We start from the raw sequence: 13270 nt of genomic DNA, 5'->3' as shown, positions 1-13270 counted from the left end.
AGCTCATCATTTCTATGGGCTCTCAACTCAGGTTGCATCCCAAGCTTCAGTACTCAACTCTTGGCATCAAGCTGTAGAATTATAATTGATCCCCTTGACAAGGTCTGGGAACTCACCACCATTCTCTCCTGTTTGGGTGGAAAGGAAATGACCATTGCTGTTGCAGGATAAACATTTCCCATTCCTAATCCCTGTCTAACTTTTCCCAGGCCAGGTGCCCTTGGGGTTCAGCGATCCCAGACTGGGCTGGGGGCACTAAATCCTGTGCTGCATTTGTCTGACGGCGGTGGGATGTCACCTGTGAAACACCACCAGTGCCCAGCAGAGCAGCACTGGGGCACCCCTGTTTTTGCTGGGCAGTGCCCCTCCCAGAACCTCCCAGGGCTCGGCTGGTCTCTGCCAGCACAGCAGGGAGTGGGACTGGGGCCACTTTCTTCCCATTAACTGCATTTTTTGGGGGGGAAATCAAGCTGAGCATGCAGCTCCAAAATATCTCCGAGGAGCATTTGCCTCCTAATATAGCCCTGTCAAGAGAGAAATTGCCACTTTCCCCAAGGTGACTTCAAGCTGGAGGTGCGTGGGCACGGGAAATTGGAATTCACAAGAGTTGGACAATTCCATTGCTGTCTCCTTCAGCTTCTTCCTTCTCCTATAATAAGGGAATTAACTCCTTTGCAGGTTTGAGTATCTGGAGGACAGTGGCAACCAGTGAACAATTGAGCCCATGATGCAGCTGGATTTACAAAATGTATCAAGAATATTATTAGGTTAAAAAGTAGTTTGCACTGAAGGAACTTATTTAAACATAGAGTTTTACTTGGCTTTTATTGTACTGAATGGATTTATTAAAAAAAAAAAGTGAAATGGAAAATGATAAATTATTTCCACTGTGAAGATTTCAGTTGTGATAGAATTTAGACGTGGAGAAAAAATAAAGGAAAAAAATTATAAAATATTTCACTCAGCACCAGGCAGCAGCACACACATACACACGCACACACACAATATCATCTTGTCTTCACAGGAAGAGAGAATACGCCCTCTGAAAGTGCCGAGATGTGGGCAAGAAGCTTTGGGTCACAAGTCCAGATTCCTCACTGAACCACAGGAAGTTCATCTACTGCACCCAGGCACTGATTCCTTAAATTCCCAACAGCCGGGTTCAGAAATAAAACCCTTCTATTTCCTCATGTTGGTGCCTGCAGAGCAGCATGGCACATTCACTAGCACTGGATCCAAAGAAAAGACAGCAAAAGGAAACACACAACACAGACCTGACAATTGTACACATCTTAAGGGCAAATGCTAAGAGACTTTCTGAGCCTGCAAGGGATAATGGAGGGGTTTGGAATGAGTTCAGTGCCTTAAAAATAACATAAAATACGACAGCCTTGATGCAACTCTGTAGGACCAGGAGAGGAGTCACAATCAAGCAAAAAGAAGAAAAAATAACCAGATCATGAAACCCAGTGAGAGCCCCTCCCTCATGCTGCCCCCATTTCACAGGACAGGCCAAGAGGCCCAGCAAGAGCAGCAAGAAAGACAGCAAAGAAATATAAATATCAGGAGTGGCAATGGGAAGGAGATTCAGGATTTATTAAAGCATGTTGAGATAACTTCCAACAAGGCCTTAGAAATGCAAGGTAGAACCTCTGTCTCCTTGAGTTATCTCTGCAGTGAAAACCAATTTTTATTTAATCAAAGCTCCCTGCAATCTAAGAGAGATGGATGGAGCCCTGCACCCATCTCAAGCAGTGGCAGCCTGTACTCAGGTGAGAGTTTTAATGGCACAATTTTTGTAGTGTATTATTTTTTGTTGAAAATTGCAGCTATATTTGTTTCTATGTTGGTGCCGCTTTAAATATTCAGGCTAATATTCTTAAGTAATGAATTAAACAAAATGCTTTTCAGATCAAAGCTTCTCCTAAAAATAAAAAGTGCAAGGGATGTATTTGCAGCCCTGAGCATCATTCTGAGAAGGGGGCTGGGAAAGGGAAGTGTGAGTGAGCTGTGGGTCAAAAGGGACAGCTCAGGCCCTATTAGTGTTGAGTCCAGCTGGTCCATCTCCATCAACACCTGGAAAGGCTTTGAGGTGGTATCTTTATTTCTTTTAATTTACAAGATGCTTCATGGATTGGGCAACTCTTAATCAATGCACAGAATTTACACACTGGGCAGCACAATGACTAAATCCTGTGTCCACAGTGGGGGTTGGTGAGAGCTTGAGTTCCCAGCTGAAGTACTGAGGCTCTGCCATAGACTGAATTTTACCCCGCTGAAAATAACTACTCCCTGGATTACAGTGTTCGTGGAGCAATAAGCAAGGGCTAAAGAAATAATGAAATGTCCTCCCTAAGCTTTCCAAAGACTCACACCTGCAAAATTTTCAGATTCCCATGCTGGTGGTTGGAAAGCTAAAGTCAACAGTAGAGGACCCATTTTCACAGTCCAGTCATTATTCTCTCCAGAAAAGAAAAAAAGCTAAAAGAACAAAAAAAGAAAAAAAAAAAGAAAAAAAAAAAGAAAAAAAAAAGAAAAAAAAAGCCATGAAAAGTCTGACAGTGTCTTAATGAAAACCAGAGGGAAAAAAATATACTGAATAACGTAAGATGATCAAGGAGTAAATTAAGGGTTTGCAAGTGTCAGTGCTGAGGCAGGTCTGCAGACCTGCAGCTCAGGATGAGATGCGTGTGCCATGAAGGAAGCAAATGAGCTTTGCACCACACACATGGTTTAGTGGGATGCCTCAGCCGCGGTGGCCAACCGTTAGTGACACAGCACTGCCATTCAGAGGGACGAGACGTGCCAGCTTCTCAGTACCTTGCACTGCACTGGCTGAGCTCTCCATTAATACATCATCCAGCATTAGATCTAAAAGAATGAAATGGCATTAATCACCCAGCAGGACACACAGCAAGACTCCCCAGCCCCTGTGGAGGTTCCTATGGCTCTCCGTTGCCTCTACCAGGAGTGTTTCCTTGTGGGATCCTTGTGCCTCGTGGAGGGTGGGCTCAGGTATACATGAAAAAGGAAGAGCTCTTGTGCTTCTCCCTCTTGTGGAAGCCCAAGATACCTCCAAGAACCCCCTCAGTCGATGGTGAAGACTCTGCTGAAGGACGATCCGGGACACTTCCTGCTGGGACAGCAATACCTCACAATGACCACTCCTGCACCTGCCCACACCTCAGGTGTCACACGCTTCCCCAGTTTTCAGACACCTGATTGGATAAATGCATTGGAAGAGTCTACAACCAAAAATTACCGTGCCACCAGTCAGATGCCAATGTCTGTCTGTATCTGACATCGCTAGGCTGGTTTGGGCATCTGGGGTCACTTAGGAAGCCCAGCTGAAAGGAACCCCCATGCAGTTGCTGGCACAATTCCAGCCCTAGTCTTGGTTTCCTCTGCAAGTTCCCACTGTGCAGAACAAAGTTAAGCAATGACATCTGTTGCCTCTGAGGGCAAAGCTGGACACAGTCAATTAAAACCAATGTTTCACTGAGCATGGATTGGGAAAACTGTTCTGAAGCGATTTGGAGGACTTCATACTTTACTCTTGAAAGCTTTTTATGACAATTGAATACTCAGCAATATTTGATCCTCAGTAAAGTAACTGTTTATTGCCTCTTTAATTAGGTATTTCATAGCACTGAATGAATAACTGTATCTCCAAAGATGGTTTGTGACTCCTTCCCTCTGGGAAATTGCCCAGACTTACATATTTTCTTCATCTAGTTCCTCTAGCATTATAAATAAAGTAATTAATAATACCTAAACATCTATTTTTCTTCTACAGAAATGTCGGCATTCCAAAACTTCAACTTTAAATAGCAATCATTCTATCCAACCTTTAAAATCCTTTTCTAACTCATCAGCCTGAAACTGTGCTTGGGAACTTGAGCTAAGCAAAAGAGCTTTCTAGGCAAAAAAACCTGCAACAAAAAAACCTCTTTCCATCTGTATCCCACTTAACTGAGAACAGTCCAATGTGTCCTCCAGTGCTTTTGAGGGAAGCCTCCTACTTTACACTGGCCAGTGAGGGAAGCAGACTCTTGGCATAAACCTAAGTTTGATGGCCAGGGGCTGGTGTGAAATATCCTGTTGGTTACAAAATGTGTGAAGCTCATGGGACTAGAAGATGTGGCCAAAGGAAATGGTTGGGGGAAATGCTGAACTGAGAGAGGCTGAGGCAGCATCGTGGTAACATGGTTCCGTGATTAAGCCTGCAACTATTAAACACCTCTTAGGCTATTAAAAAAAAAAAAACAACAAACCAAACAGACAATCTCACCAGCTTTGGGAACAAGCACCTAATCAGATAGCCTCTTAAACAGTCCTGAAGTCTGTCAGAGATAGAGAAGTGAAAGGGAGAGGGAGAGAGAAGGAGGCAGACTGACCAGGGAGAGAAAGTGCAAGGCCATGGACAGGAAGGGCAATGGAGCAAGTTCGGTCAGAAGAGAGAGCATGCAAGAAGAAGAGCACCTCCAACCTGTGGCCTCTGGCTAACTTATTTCTGAATTATTCAACTACATTAAAATGAAAAGAGACTAAGAGAAAAATGTCAGTTTGGAGACTTTTGGCAGAGTGGGGTCTTTCCTCATTTCACCTGTAGAGCCTCCTCTAGGCAGGGCTGCACGCTTGCACATCTAGTTGGGAGCTGGGTTCAATTTGCACCAGCACTATTTTGTGTACTTAGTGACTCTCCTTGTCTGGTTGGTTTTTTTTCCTTCTAATCTGTATTTCTCAAGCAAATGCATTGATATGTTTCTCTATGGAGTTTTAAAGCATTGCTAGAATGAGATGGCTCTATTATTTTATCACATTCTTGAATAGCAGTGGTGCTACTGTGCCAAAAAATAAACCCGCTTGATAAATGGGACAGGTAACATCACTGTGGCATTACAAGAGTGTAATAAACCAAATAGTGAATCCAGTTATCAGCAGCAGTGCTCATGACTGAGATTTATGATGCCATCCAGCACTACTGATCTTTGCAGTTGTCACTATTTGTGTAACACTGAGCTCTGCTATCCAAGAAGCTCGAGGGCTAATTATTATTATTTTTTAATTTAAATAACCCCCAATGGAAAGGTCATTGCAAATCATGCAGCCATTAAAAAGCTTCCTTGGCTCCTTGTTCAGCCTAAAATGACACTATTTCCTTCATGCAAATTTTATAGCTGGACATGCTTTTGGGAGAAGAATTATCACCAGACGCGAGGCAGGGAGGGGAGGGAGGAGGGGATTATGTGGAAGGTCAAGCAGGACTCAGAAAGATGTGGAAAGACTACCGACCAGCCATCTGTTTCTCCTTACTCCTTCTCTTTTTCTCCAGCCGGCGGAGCCTTTTTTCCTCCCGCCTCTTGGCTTCTTCCTCCTCCTGGTGCTGCCGACACTTGTGGAAATTCTCCACCACCACCCCCACAAACATGTTGAGGACGAAGAAGGCCACAATCAGCAAGAAGGAAATGAAGTAGAGGAGCATCCATGGATTGTAGTTCATGACTGGCTGCAAAGTGGAGGAAGGCAAATTTCAACTGAATCTCAAAAAGAAGAAAGGAAACAAATTGATACAGCTGTGCCATCCACAGAACTCACAGCCCTTTCAGGCAGGCTGCTCTGCTCTTCCTGAAAATTAGAGCTCGCTGAGACATTTTAAATGAATGCCCCTAAAATGAGTGTTGAGGACAGAAGCACCACCTCTCTTCTGCAAAAAGGACAGCAGTATCCTTTGCAGCTACTGTAAGTCCCTCACTGCAAACCTCTACCTACACAAAGCACTTATTTTCTCCTGAAATGACCAAACATCTTAAAAAGTCAAACCATCCTTTCATAGGCACACTTTTCCTAACACAAGTTACACCAGTCATGATGCAAAATCTGTAGGGAAAGTGTTGAGTACAAATCCAGACTTTTTACTGAACTCATCACATCTCACAACTTGGATTAAATGCCACCCTGGATCCTAATCCCATAACCCCATTTGACTGTGGAAGCCCACGGAACCATGCAAAACAAGAGCTAAAATATGTGACCTTTGACAAGTCATTTGTTACAGCTCTGCTGCAGCCTGTACCTGCTGGTCGACTCCCACAGCATCCAAGCCATCATACATGATATCCACCCACCCGTCCTTGGAGGCCAGGACAAAAAGAGACATCAGGGCCTAGAAATGCATGGAAAAAAAGTTAGGCACAGTTGCACTAAACCTCTTTTACTTGTAATATCTTAATCTTCCTTGCCATTTCCTGCCTGATAATGGGACACTTTGATGACCAAGATTTCTCTTGGCAGCAAAACCTATCAATGCCAATGCCTGGTTCAGCAATGAACAGTAATTCGGAAACCACAGTCCTGAAGACAAAAAAAGCAGCTTCATTTCCACCCTCTGGGTCTCTACTGCTCCCAACTAATTAGTTCTTACCACACTGCTAAAAAAAGGCTGCGTTGCAGAGATGGCTGAAAATGTCCAGCTCTATTAGACAAGCCCTTCTGCAAGATATATTTGGTTTGTTATGTAGCAGTGAAGCAATTAAGTGCTTTATGAAGCCACATGTGCTTGTTCTGTTCTGAAAAGAAGTGTATGCCTGCTTGGAAATACTGCCTTTGGGATTTACAGAGACAGAATGCTGTGTATGTGAACTGAATATTTACTGTGGCTGGCAGTGTCCTGTAAGAAAATCCCATGGGATAATAAACCACAGGTTTTAAGTCAAGGAGGTAAAGGAGCAAACAAGCAGATTACCGTTCTATTAATACCTGGCCGAGATTATCAAAATTATACTTGTGCCGGACCCATTTGTAGCTTGCTTCTGTACAATCCGATTTATTTGTGATGTTTCTGGTGTCCTCCCCCTGGCACACAAAAAACTTGCCTTTGAAAAGCTGCAAAACACGCAAAGAAGAGAGGAAGTGTCAGGGTTCAGTCCACAGGATTTCTGTGCAGGTGATGGGCATTTCTCCAGGGTTCTCTGCGCAGCCCACGCCAACCAGAGCTGTTGAGGGAACTGACCTCGTTCATACCGGTTATTAAGAGTGAGCAGCCTGTATAATACACACCTAATGAGCAAATGCAAGATTTCACATAGTTTAGGACACCCACCTCCTGCTTTAAACTGTCTGGTTCAGTGATCTGAGACTCGCTTAAAGGCCTTTGCTCCTACACTTGTTAGCTCAAGTGTAGCCCCAGCCAATAGCCCAGACCAGCTAATGGCTTCTTATCACATGTGGAACAACTCTGGTGACTCTCAGCCCAGTTAACAGCAAACGAAGTCTAACGGGGCCCTCTGTCAGCAGAGAAAAGGTGGCAGCAAAGAGGCCCAGTGATGGACTAATCTCTGCTCATAGAGGTCACAAGGGGACACTTCTGAGTGGACACGAGCCCCTGGGGGTGACGTTCATGTTGAATCAAGACTGCTGTCAGTCCTGCTCTGCTCTCTGATTCTGGGTGCTGTGCCCCAGCTGTCATAAAGCAGTCTGCAGGGTCACTGAAATTATTCCCAGAGCACAGCTTAGGGACCTAAGCCCAGCCAGTGCTGGGTACCTGATCCTGAGCTTATTTTGTTTGGTTTAAGCCTGGGGGGATGCAATTCCTGGAGAGTCAGCTCCTGATTTATACCTGCAGGAGGAACAGGAGCCTCCATGTGCTTAATTCTAGACCTGGTGCTTCCCACGCATGGAACAGAAAGTGGCAGGGGTTGATTACTGCTTCAGACAGGGTGATTGATGCTAGCAGGATGGATGGTATCAAATCCCAGGAGACAACCAACAAATCTACTTTTATTTGCTGACAGAAGCTATTGACATTACTGGTGGGAAGAGAGGGAAGTGGCAACCTGCTCTCCAGGCTCCTTAAAACACCACCTGGCTATACAGAGAAGAGACACTGATGGGGTTTGATCCGTTGTTCTAGACAAATAACAGTAGAAATAATAGTGAACAAGATAAATCCACACACTACTCCATGGGTTTCCTTCAGAAATCAACAGCAGGAAGATGGTCTCTAGGCATGCAAAATTAATCATTGCTCAATGCAATCATAGGATTTTTGGATGTCAGAAGTATTCCCTGATCTTTCCATAGAGAAACACTATCAGTGGTAAGGCAGACTGGGGAAATATAGTCCTCACAGAGAAAAATTTTAATTAAGCAGGAAGGTAAATAACTGGTTTTAGTATATTGTCTGTAAATATAACTTCTCCAGGAGCTGGACTGTAATGCCAGTCAGGTGGGAGCAGTACCAGTGCTCCTGACAGGGTTTGGAAATACAAAGTCCAATTTGTAAAAATGAACTGTACTTCACAGTTAGGCACTTCTGAAATGAAAAGACCCAGTGTTTCTTACTGGACTTGCTTTATACACCTATTTCTTCTATCTTATTAATGACTATTCACACATGGGCAGCTCTACAACCAAAACAGTTTTGCTAAGAGGACACACTGTTAGAAACTTTGATGTCTGGATTTTAATAGATTAAAAACCTCTAGTTTGATCCCCAACTTATATTTAAATGGTAAAACTAACTGTAAGTTTGAGAGATCATATGTTTATAGAAAACAGCTCTGGCCTCATCTTACACCTAATTAGACATAAATATTAACTGAGAATTTTGCATCCTGAATACAGGATCAGTCTTGCTTGTATCTACCACTGAATCACATCAATAGTCATGACAATTTAACATGAAGCTGCAAGTCACCAGGGAAAGCATCACAATTAGCAGGTATGAAATTCAAAGAGCATACTGTAAGTTTTATCCTCTGGCATAAATTTTCTCATGAGTATTAGATTGTTTTATGGGATATGCTTAGTTTTATGAATCTGTTTAATATAATGGATGGATGCTGTTATGCTGTAATGCTAAACCGATCTAGCTGCTGAAGTGGTTATGGATGGCATGATTTTCTTCCCTGTTTATTTTCAATGTTGTATTTATTATTTAACAGTATGTAAGTGTAAAATATTATATAAGATACCTTTCCAAAACAAAGCCAAATAGAGTTGCTTTCCAAAAGACAACTGTGACAGATCAGATAAACTTCAGAAAGAAGTAAGTGTTATGTCAGAATATTTATATGAAGCAATCTCTTCTTCCCAGATAATGAGAAACCAATCGTATTGGAAACTTCCACTTTCCCCCTGGGTTCCTGCATTCCTAGGACTGAGAATATTGCCAGCAGAGATGGCAGGAAACAGACTCAGAAATCTTTGTTTCTGCAAGCTTTCAGTTACACAAACTGTCAGAATCTGAATGAATCTCCAGTTCAAGGTCTCTCTGGGGTTTACAAGCCAATGATTTCAGCTTTGAGTTTCTATTTCCCTATCAGCTTGTAACTAGAAAAAAAAGGTGGAGGAGAGATCATAGACTCATGGAATGGGTTGGATTGAAAGGGACCTTTACAGGTTACCTTGTCCAACTCCCTGCAGAGAGCACGGACATCCTGTCCATCCTGACATCAGTTCGAGTTCAGAAATCCTTACACTGTGCCATGTGTACATATAGCCTGACTTGGGGCATTTGGGGCTTGTTACACCTTCAGGTTAAGTGTGGAGGCTTACAGAAGACTCACCTGAACTCCCAAGATCCCGAAGATTATGAAAAAGGCACAGCAGATGACCACAATGTTCCCTATGGGTTTCAAGGATGACATGAGAGTCTCCACCACCAGCTTCAGTCCTTGGGCTCGACTAATGACTCTGTAGGGGCAAGTAATTACAAAAGCTGTTAGTCCTGTTCCTGCCCAGTTTTGCCGCCTATCAAGATAGAAGATATGAAGAACATAGCATTAGAAAAATTTTTAGAATGACAAGTTACTCAAAAATCATGATGGAAAAAGCACTTCTGGAAGATTGACTTGTAAAGTTATGGAGGTCTTGGAGGGAAGGGTCAACTTTGCATAAAGAGGAGGAGGAAAAAACATATGAGGAGCCTGGCCAGAAAATTCAGCTGTTTTGCTTGGGCCATCCACAGACACAGACTTTCATGCCTGTAGCCTGTCTAGAACTACAAAGAGAGGGCCTTCCACTGTCCCTTCCTATACAGATTTAGGCAAGACACCTGATTTCCCTCTCTCAGTCCATGAAATGGAGCTGCCACTCTTACACATCTGCCTGCACATCTGTAGCAATTCTGTAATGTAGCAATTACAGAATCACAGAATAGTTTGGATTGGAAGGGACCTTTAAAGGTCATCTAATCCAACCCTCTGCAATGAGCAGAGACACCTCCTTCTAGATCAGGTTGCTCAGAGCCCCTGATATTTCCAGGGATGGAGCATCTATCACCTCTCTGGGCACCCTGTGCCAGTGTTTTCAGCACTCTCATCTTAAAAAATATTCTGTTGTGTTCTTATAGTGCTGCTGTGTACAGAGACCTGAGCTACCTCTAAGACCGTCACATTTTCTGCTTTATACCCACTGTACAGCCTCAGCTCTAAAACAGTGCTTTCCTCCAGGTGAAACTTCACTGGCAGGACCGGAAGCATCTAACCTAATTTCTGTCTCTCCTCTCTGTCTGGTATCACACAGAATTTCATAACAGAAGGTTAGATCATATCAGAAAGTTGAATAATGTGGACTTCATGACTGAAGAAAAAAACTAAAAAAAAAGTAGAAACTCTACTATACTCTCAAGGTTAATGTTGCAAAGAAATGACAAGTCTTGTGTGATTTAGAGAAGCCATCTCAGTATGCTGGGAACGATGAAGAAGAAATTCAGCCTCACAGACCTGAAGGTGGGGACCAAGAAAGGCATTTAAAGAGGTTACACGCCTTCCCTCCTCCTGATGCCAACTGGAATTAAGCATTTCACTAGCTCTGTAAATCAGTTTGTACTGATGCCATGGAAACTGCTTTCATGACTCAGAAGCAGTTAAATCCTGTGAAAGTCAGAGGAAAGAAGTGACTGTGTGTTTCTGGGTGCTGCTGGTGACTCCTTTGAACACTTGGCTCTTAAATGTGTCCCAAACTTCCCCAAGTTCTAGTTTCTGCCTGGGTCTCTCTTTTGCCATGGGAGTCCTCTCACCACCTCTCCCATTTCTCCCCAAATCTGGTTTCACCACCTGAAGCACTGTTGGAGTTTTGCTGCCTGGACAGGGTCCAAGTTCTCCTCCACGCCCTCTCCCAGGCATGGTGCTCACAGCAGAGATCCCCATGGACACATTCACACTGATCATGTGTGGCCTCATCTGGGACCACAGCCAACCTGCACCATCCCTTTCCTGCCCTGGGGCTGCAAGTTGAGTGACCTGCAGTGCACAGCCACCAGCTCTTACCAAAACTGTTGGGTTTAAACCATATCCTGAAAAGCTAAAGATTATTTCCTTTTTTTTTTTTCCTAGTTAAATATTTACTCAAAATGTCAAGGGTAACTCATCAGTTATCACTTTCAAAAGGAAGCAGATGGTGGTATTTTTATCTGCTCTCTTACCAGTGAAACACAAAGAGCAGATGCTGCTATTCCTCACACTGAGCATCTCTGCCAGGTGGGTGCTGTGGCTCCCTATTTTGATGCCTCAGCTTTCCTGACACTCAGATCTGGGTATTTTAGGGAAGGAGCTGGAGGGTGAGATGGCTGAAGGAGCAGAAGGCTGCACACCCCATGAGCAGTGTGGGGATGGGTCAATGTGGGCTGCCAAAGCTGCCCACAGGGATTAGCCCAGCCTGGAGACCTTGCTGTTGCTGCCATGGGGCTGAGAGCTGAGCCAGCCCAGCAAACAGAGGCTGAAGAGCAGCTCAGTGTGCTCAATTCAATGAGCTAGGCAATGCAGCCTAACAGGCCATGTCTGAGTGCACAAAGCAAGCCTTGGGCTGGACAGGCTGAGGCTGAACATCTCTTCCAGCTCCTCAGATGGACTAAAGACCTTCATACCCCTCACATTCCTTGCACAGTTCTGGCTGAAACACAACGCCTGCCAAACTACAGGTGGGAGACTGAGGCACAGGAGGAGGGAAGCCACATTCTCAGAGGTAGGAAGGCAACTCAATTCCAATTGTTTCAGTGTAAATTAGGTCCTTTGGTGCCTTTAGGGACCCTGACTTTAGGGATCATGGACTTCTGTCCACTGTCATGCAGGAGGGAACCAAAGTCAAGTCTTCTAAACTGAAGGTTTATGGTCTGAACTACTGGAGCATCCTTAAATTTTGGGGAACAAGGAAGGAATTTAGTCTCCAGAGTTTAAAGCTGATAATTTTCTCCAACAGTTATTAAGAAATGCTGTTCTAGAAATAATAGTGATTCCCCCTGTGCGGTACTATTTCATACCCAGCTGAGAGGGAAAATAGGAGGTTACTTGTCTGAATTTGCAAAGTCATGTGCATGTTGAGGAAAAAAGGGCTGAAAACCAGCAGCATTTGGCTGCTTTAAGTGTTTTGATCAACCAGGGAATTCCTCAAATTAGAATGCATTAGGGTAAAAGCTGCCACCAGTTTAGCTCCATGCCAGTGCTGTTTTCAGCACTACAGGGAGAAAAGACTTTGAAAAGATTTTGAAAAATAGTAGTTCTTGCTAATGCAAACCTTCAGACCTTGGAGCTGCCTCAGACTATGGGCCTGATCCAACACTGAGGCAAGTCTGTACGAAGATTCCTAATATTCTCCTAGGAGTCTGACAATTCTCTAAGGGGTGTCAATAAAATTCTTAGCTTTTCCAGATTATTAGTACCACCTCCAATATGTCAACATATGGCATCACCACACCTCATCAGTATTGCCAAGGTCCTGCTGCTATTAGGCTTGTAAAATCTTATTATCTGACGCACACCCCTGCAATTTATGGCTGAAGAATGCAGCTGATTTGGAGCCCTGCAGTTGTGCAAGAAAAGGACACCTGACAAGGTTCCATTCAGCACAATTCCAGCCTGCATTAGGCATATGACAAACAGGGAAACTGAAATGAGACATTCTTTCTTCTTTATTTTGGTGCAAAGAAATGTTAATCCCTCTAATTCCCCCTGGTTCTTCTGGTCTGAGGATTCCCAACGCTGTTGAACCCCTGGTGTGAGATGCTCCAAACCCATTGCCAGCCTCATCCCAGTTGGATCCATTAGCAACATTAAACCTTCCTGATGAGAACTCTCAGAAGAAGTAGCAGCACTTAGATGAGGCAACAGATCAACATTAATAAAGATTTGCTCCACAGATTAAAAGAAAATTAGCAAAGGTAATAATATGATAGATAGAAGAGAGTTATGAAATTACTATTAGACCATGATAGTATAAAAGTGAATAATTTATCTCTGTGCTTTAAAAGTTAAAGCCTGGGCTCTGTAGA

The 13270-nt window shown here is 43.6% G+C and overlaps 1 protein-coding gene across 21 annotated transcripts in view; it reads right to left on the bottom strand.

The window, feature by feature from the left end:
* The window catches only part of CACNA1G (calcium voltage-gated channel subunit alpha1 G), a 143662-nt gene that overhangs the window by 25705 nt on the left and 104687 nt on the right, over nt 1–13270 (bottom strand). For 11 of the 21 annotated variants that reach the window (XM_068209573.1, XM_068209590.1, XM_068209591.1 and 8 more), the window contains 5 exons: nt 9570–9696; nt 6760–6885; nt 6077–6166; nt 5296–5509; nt 2821–2871 (listed from right to left, as the gene is read on the bottom strand). In XM_068209573.1, the coding sequence (XP_068065674.1) occupies nt 2821–2871; nt 5296–5509; nt 6077–6166; nt 6760–6885; nt 9570–9696 (608 nt within the window). The remainder of the gene's footprint in view (nt 1–2820; nt 2872–5295; nt 5510–6076; nt 6167–6759; nt 6886–9569; nt 9697–13270) is intronic. The other 10 variants (XM_068209574.1, XM_068209579.1, XM_068209593.1 and 7 more) reach the window with 3 other exon arrangements.

The sequence above is a fragment of the Anomalospiza imberbis genome, chromosome 19 (assembly GCF_031753505.1).
Source record: "Anomalospiza imberbis isolate Cuckoo-Finch-1a 21T00152 chromosome 19, ASM3175350v1, whole genome shotgun sequence".
Taxonomy (NCBI): Eukaryota; Metazoa; Chordata; class Aves; order Passeriformes; family Viduidae; genus Anomalospiza; species Anomalospiza imberbis.
The sequence above is the reverse complement of the archived record's forward strand: the minus strand, read 5'-3'. Positions and strand labels throughout refer to the sequence as shown.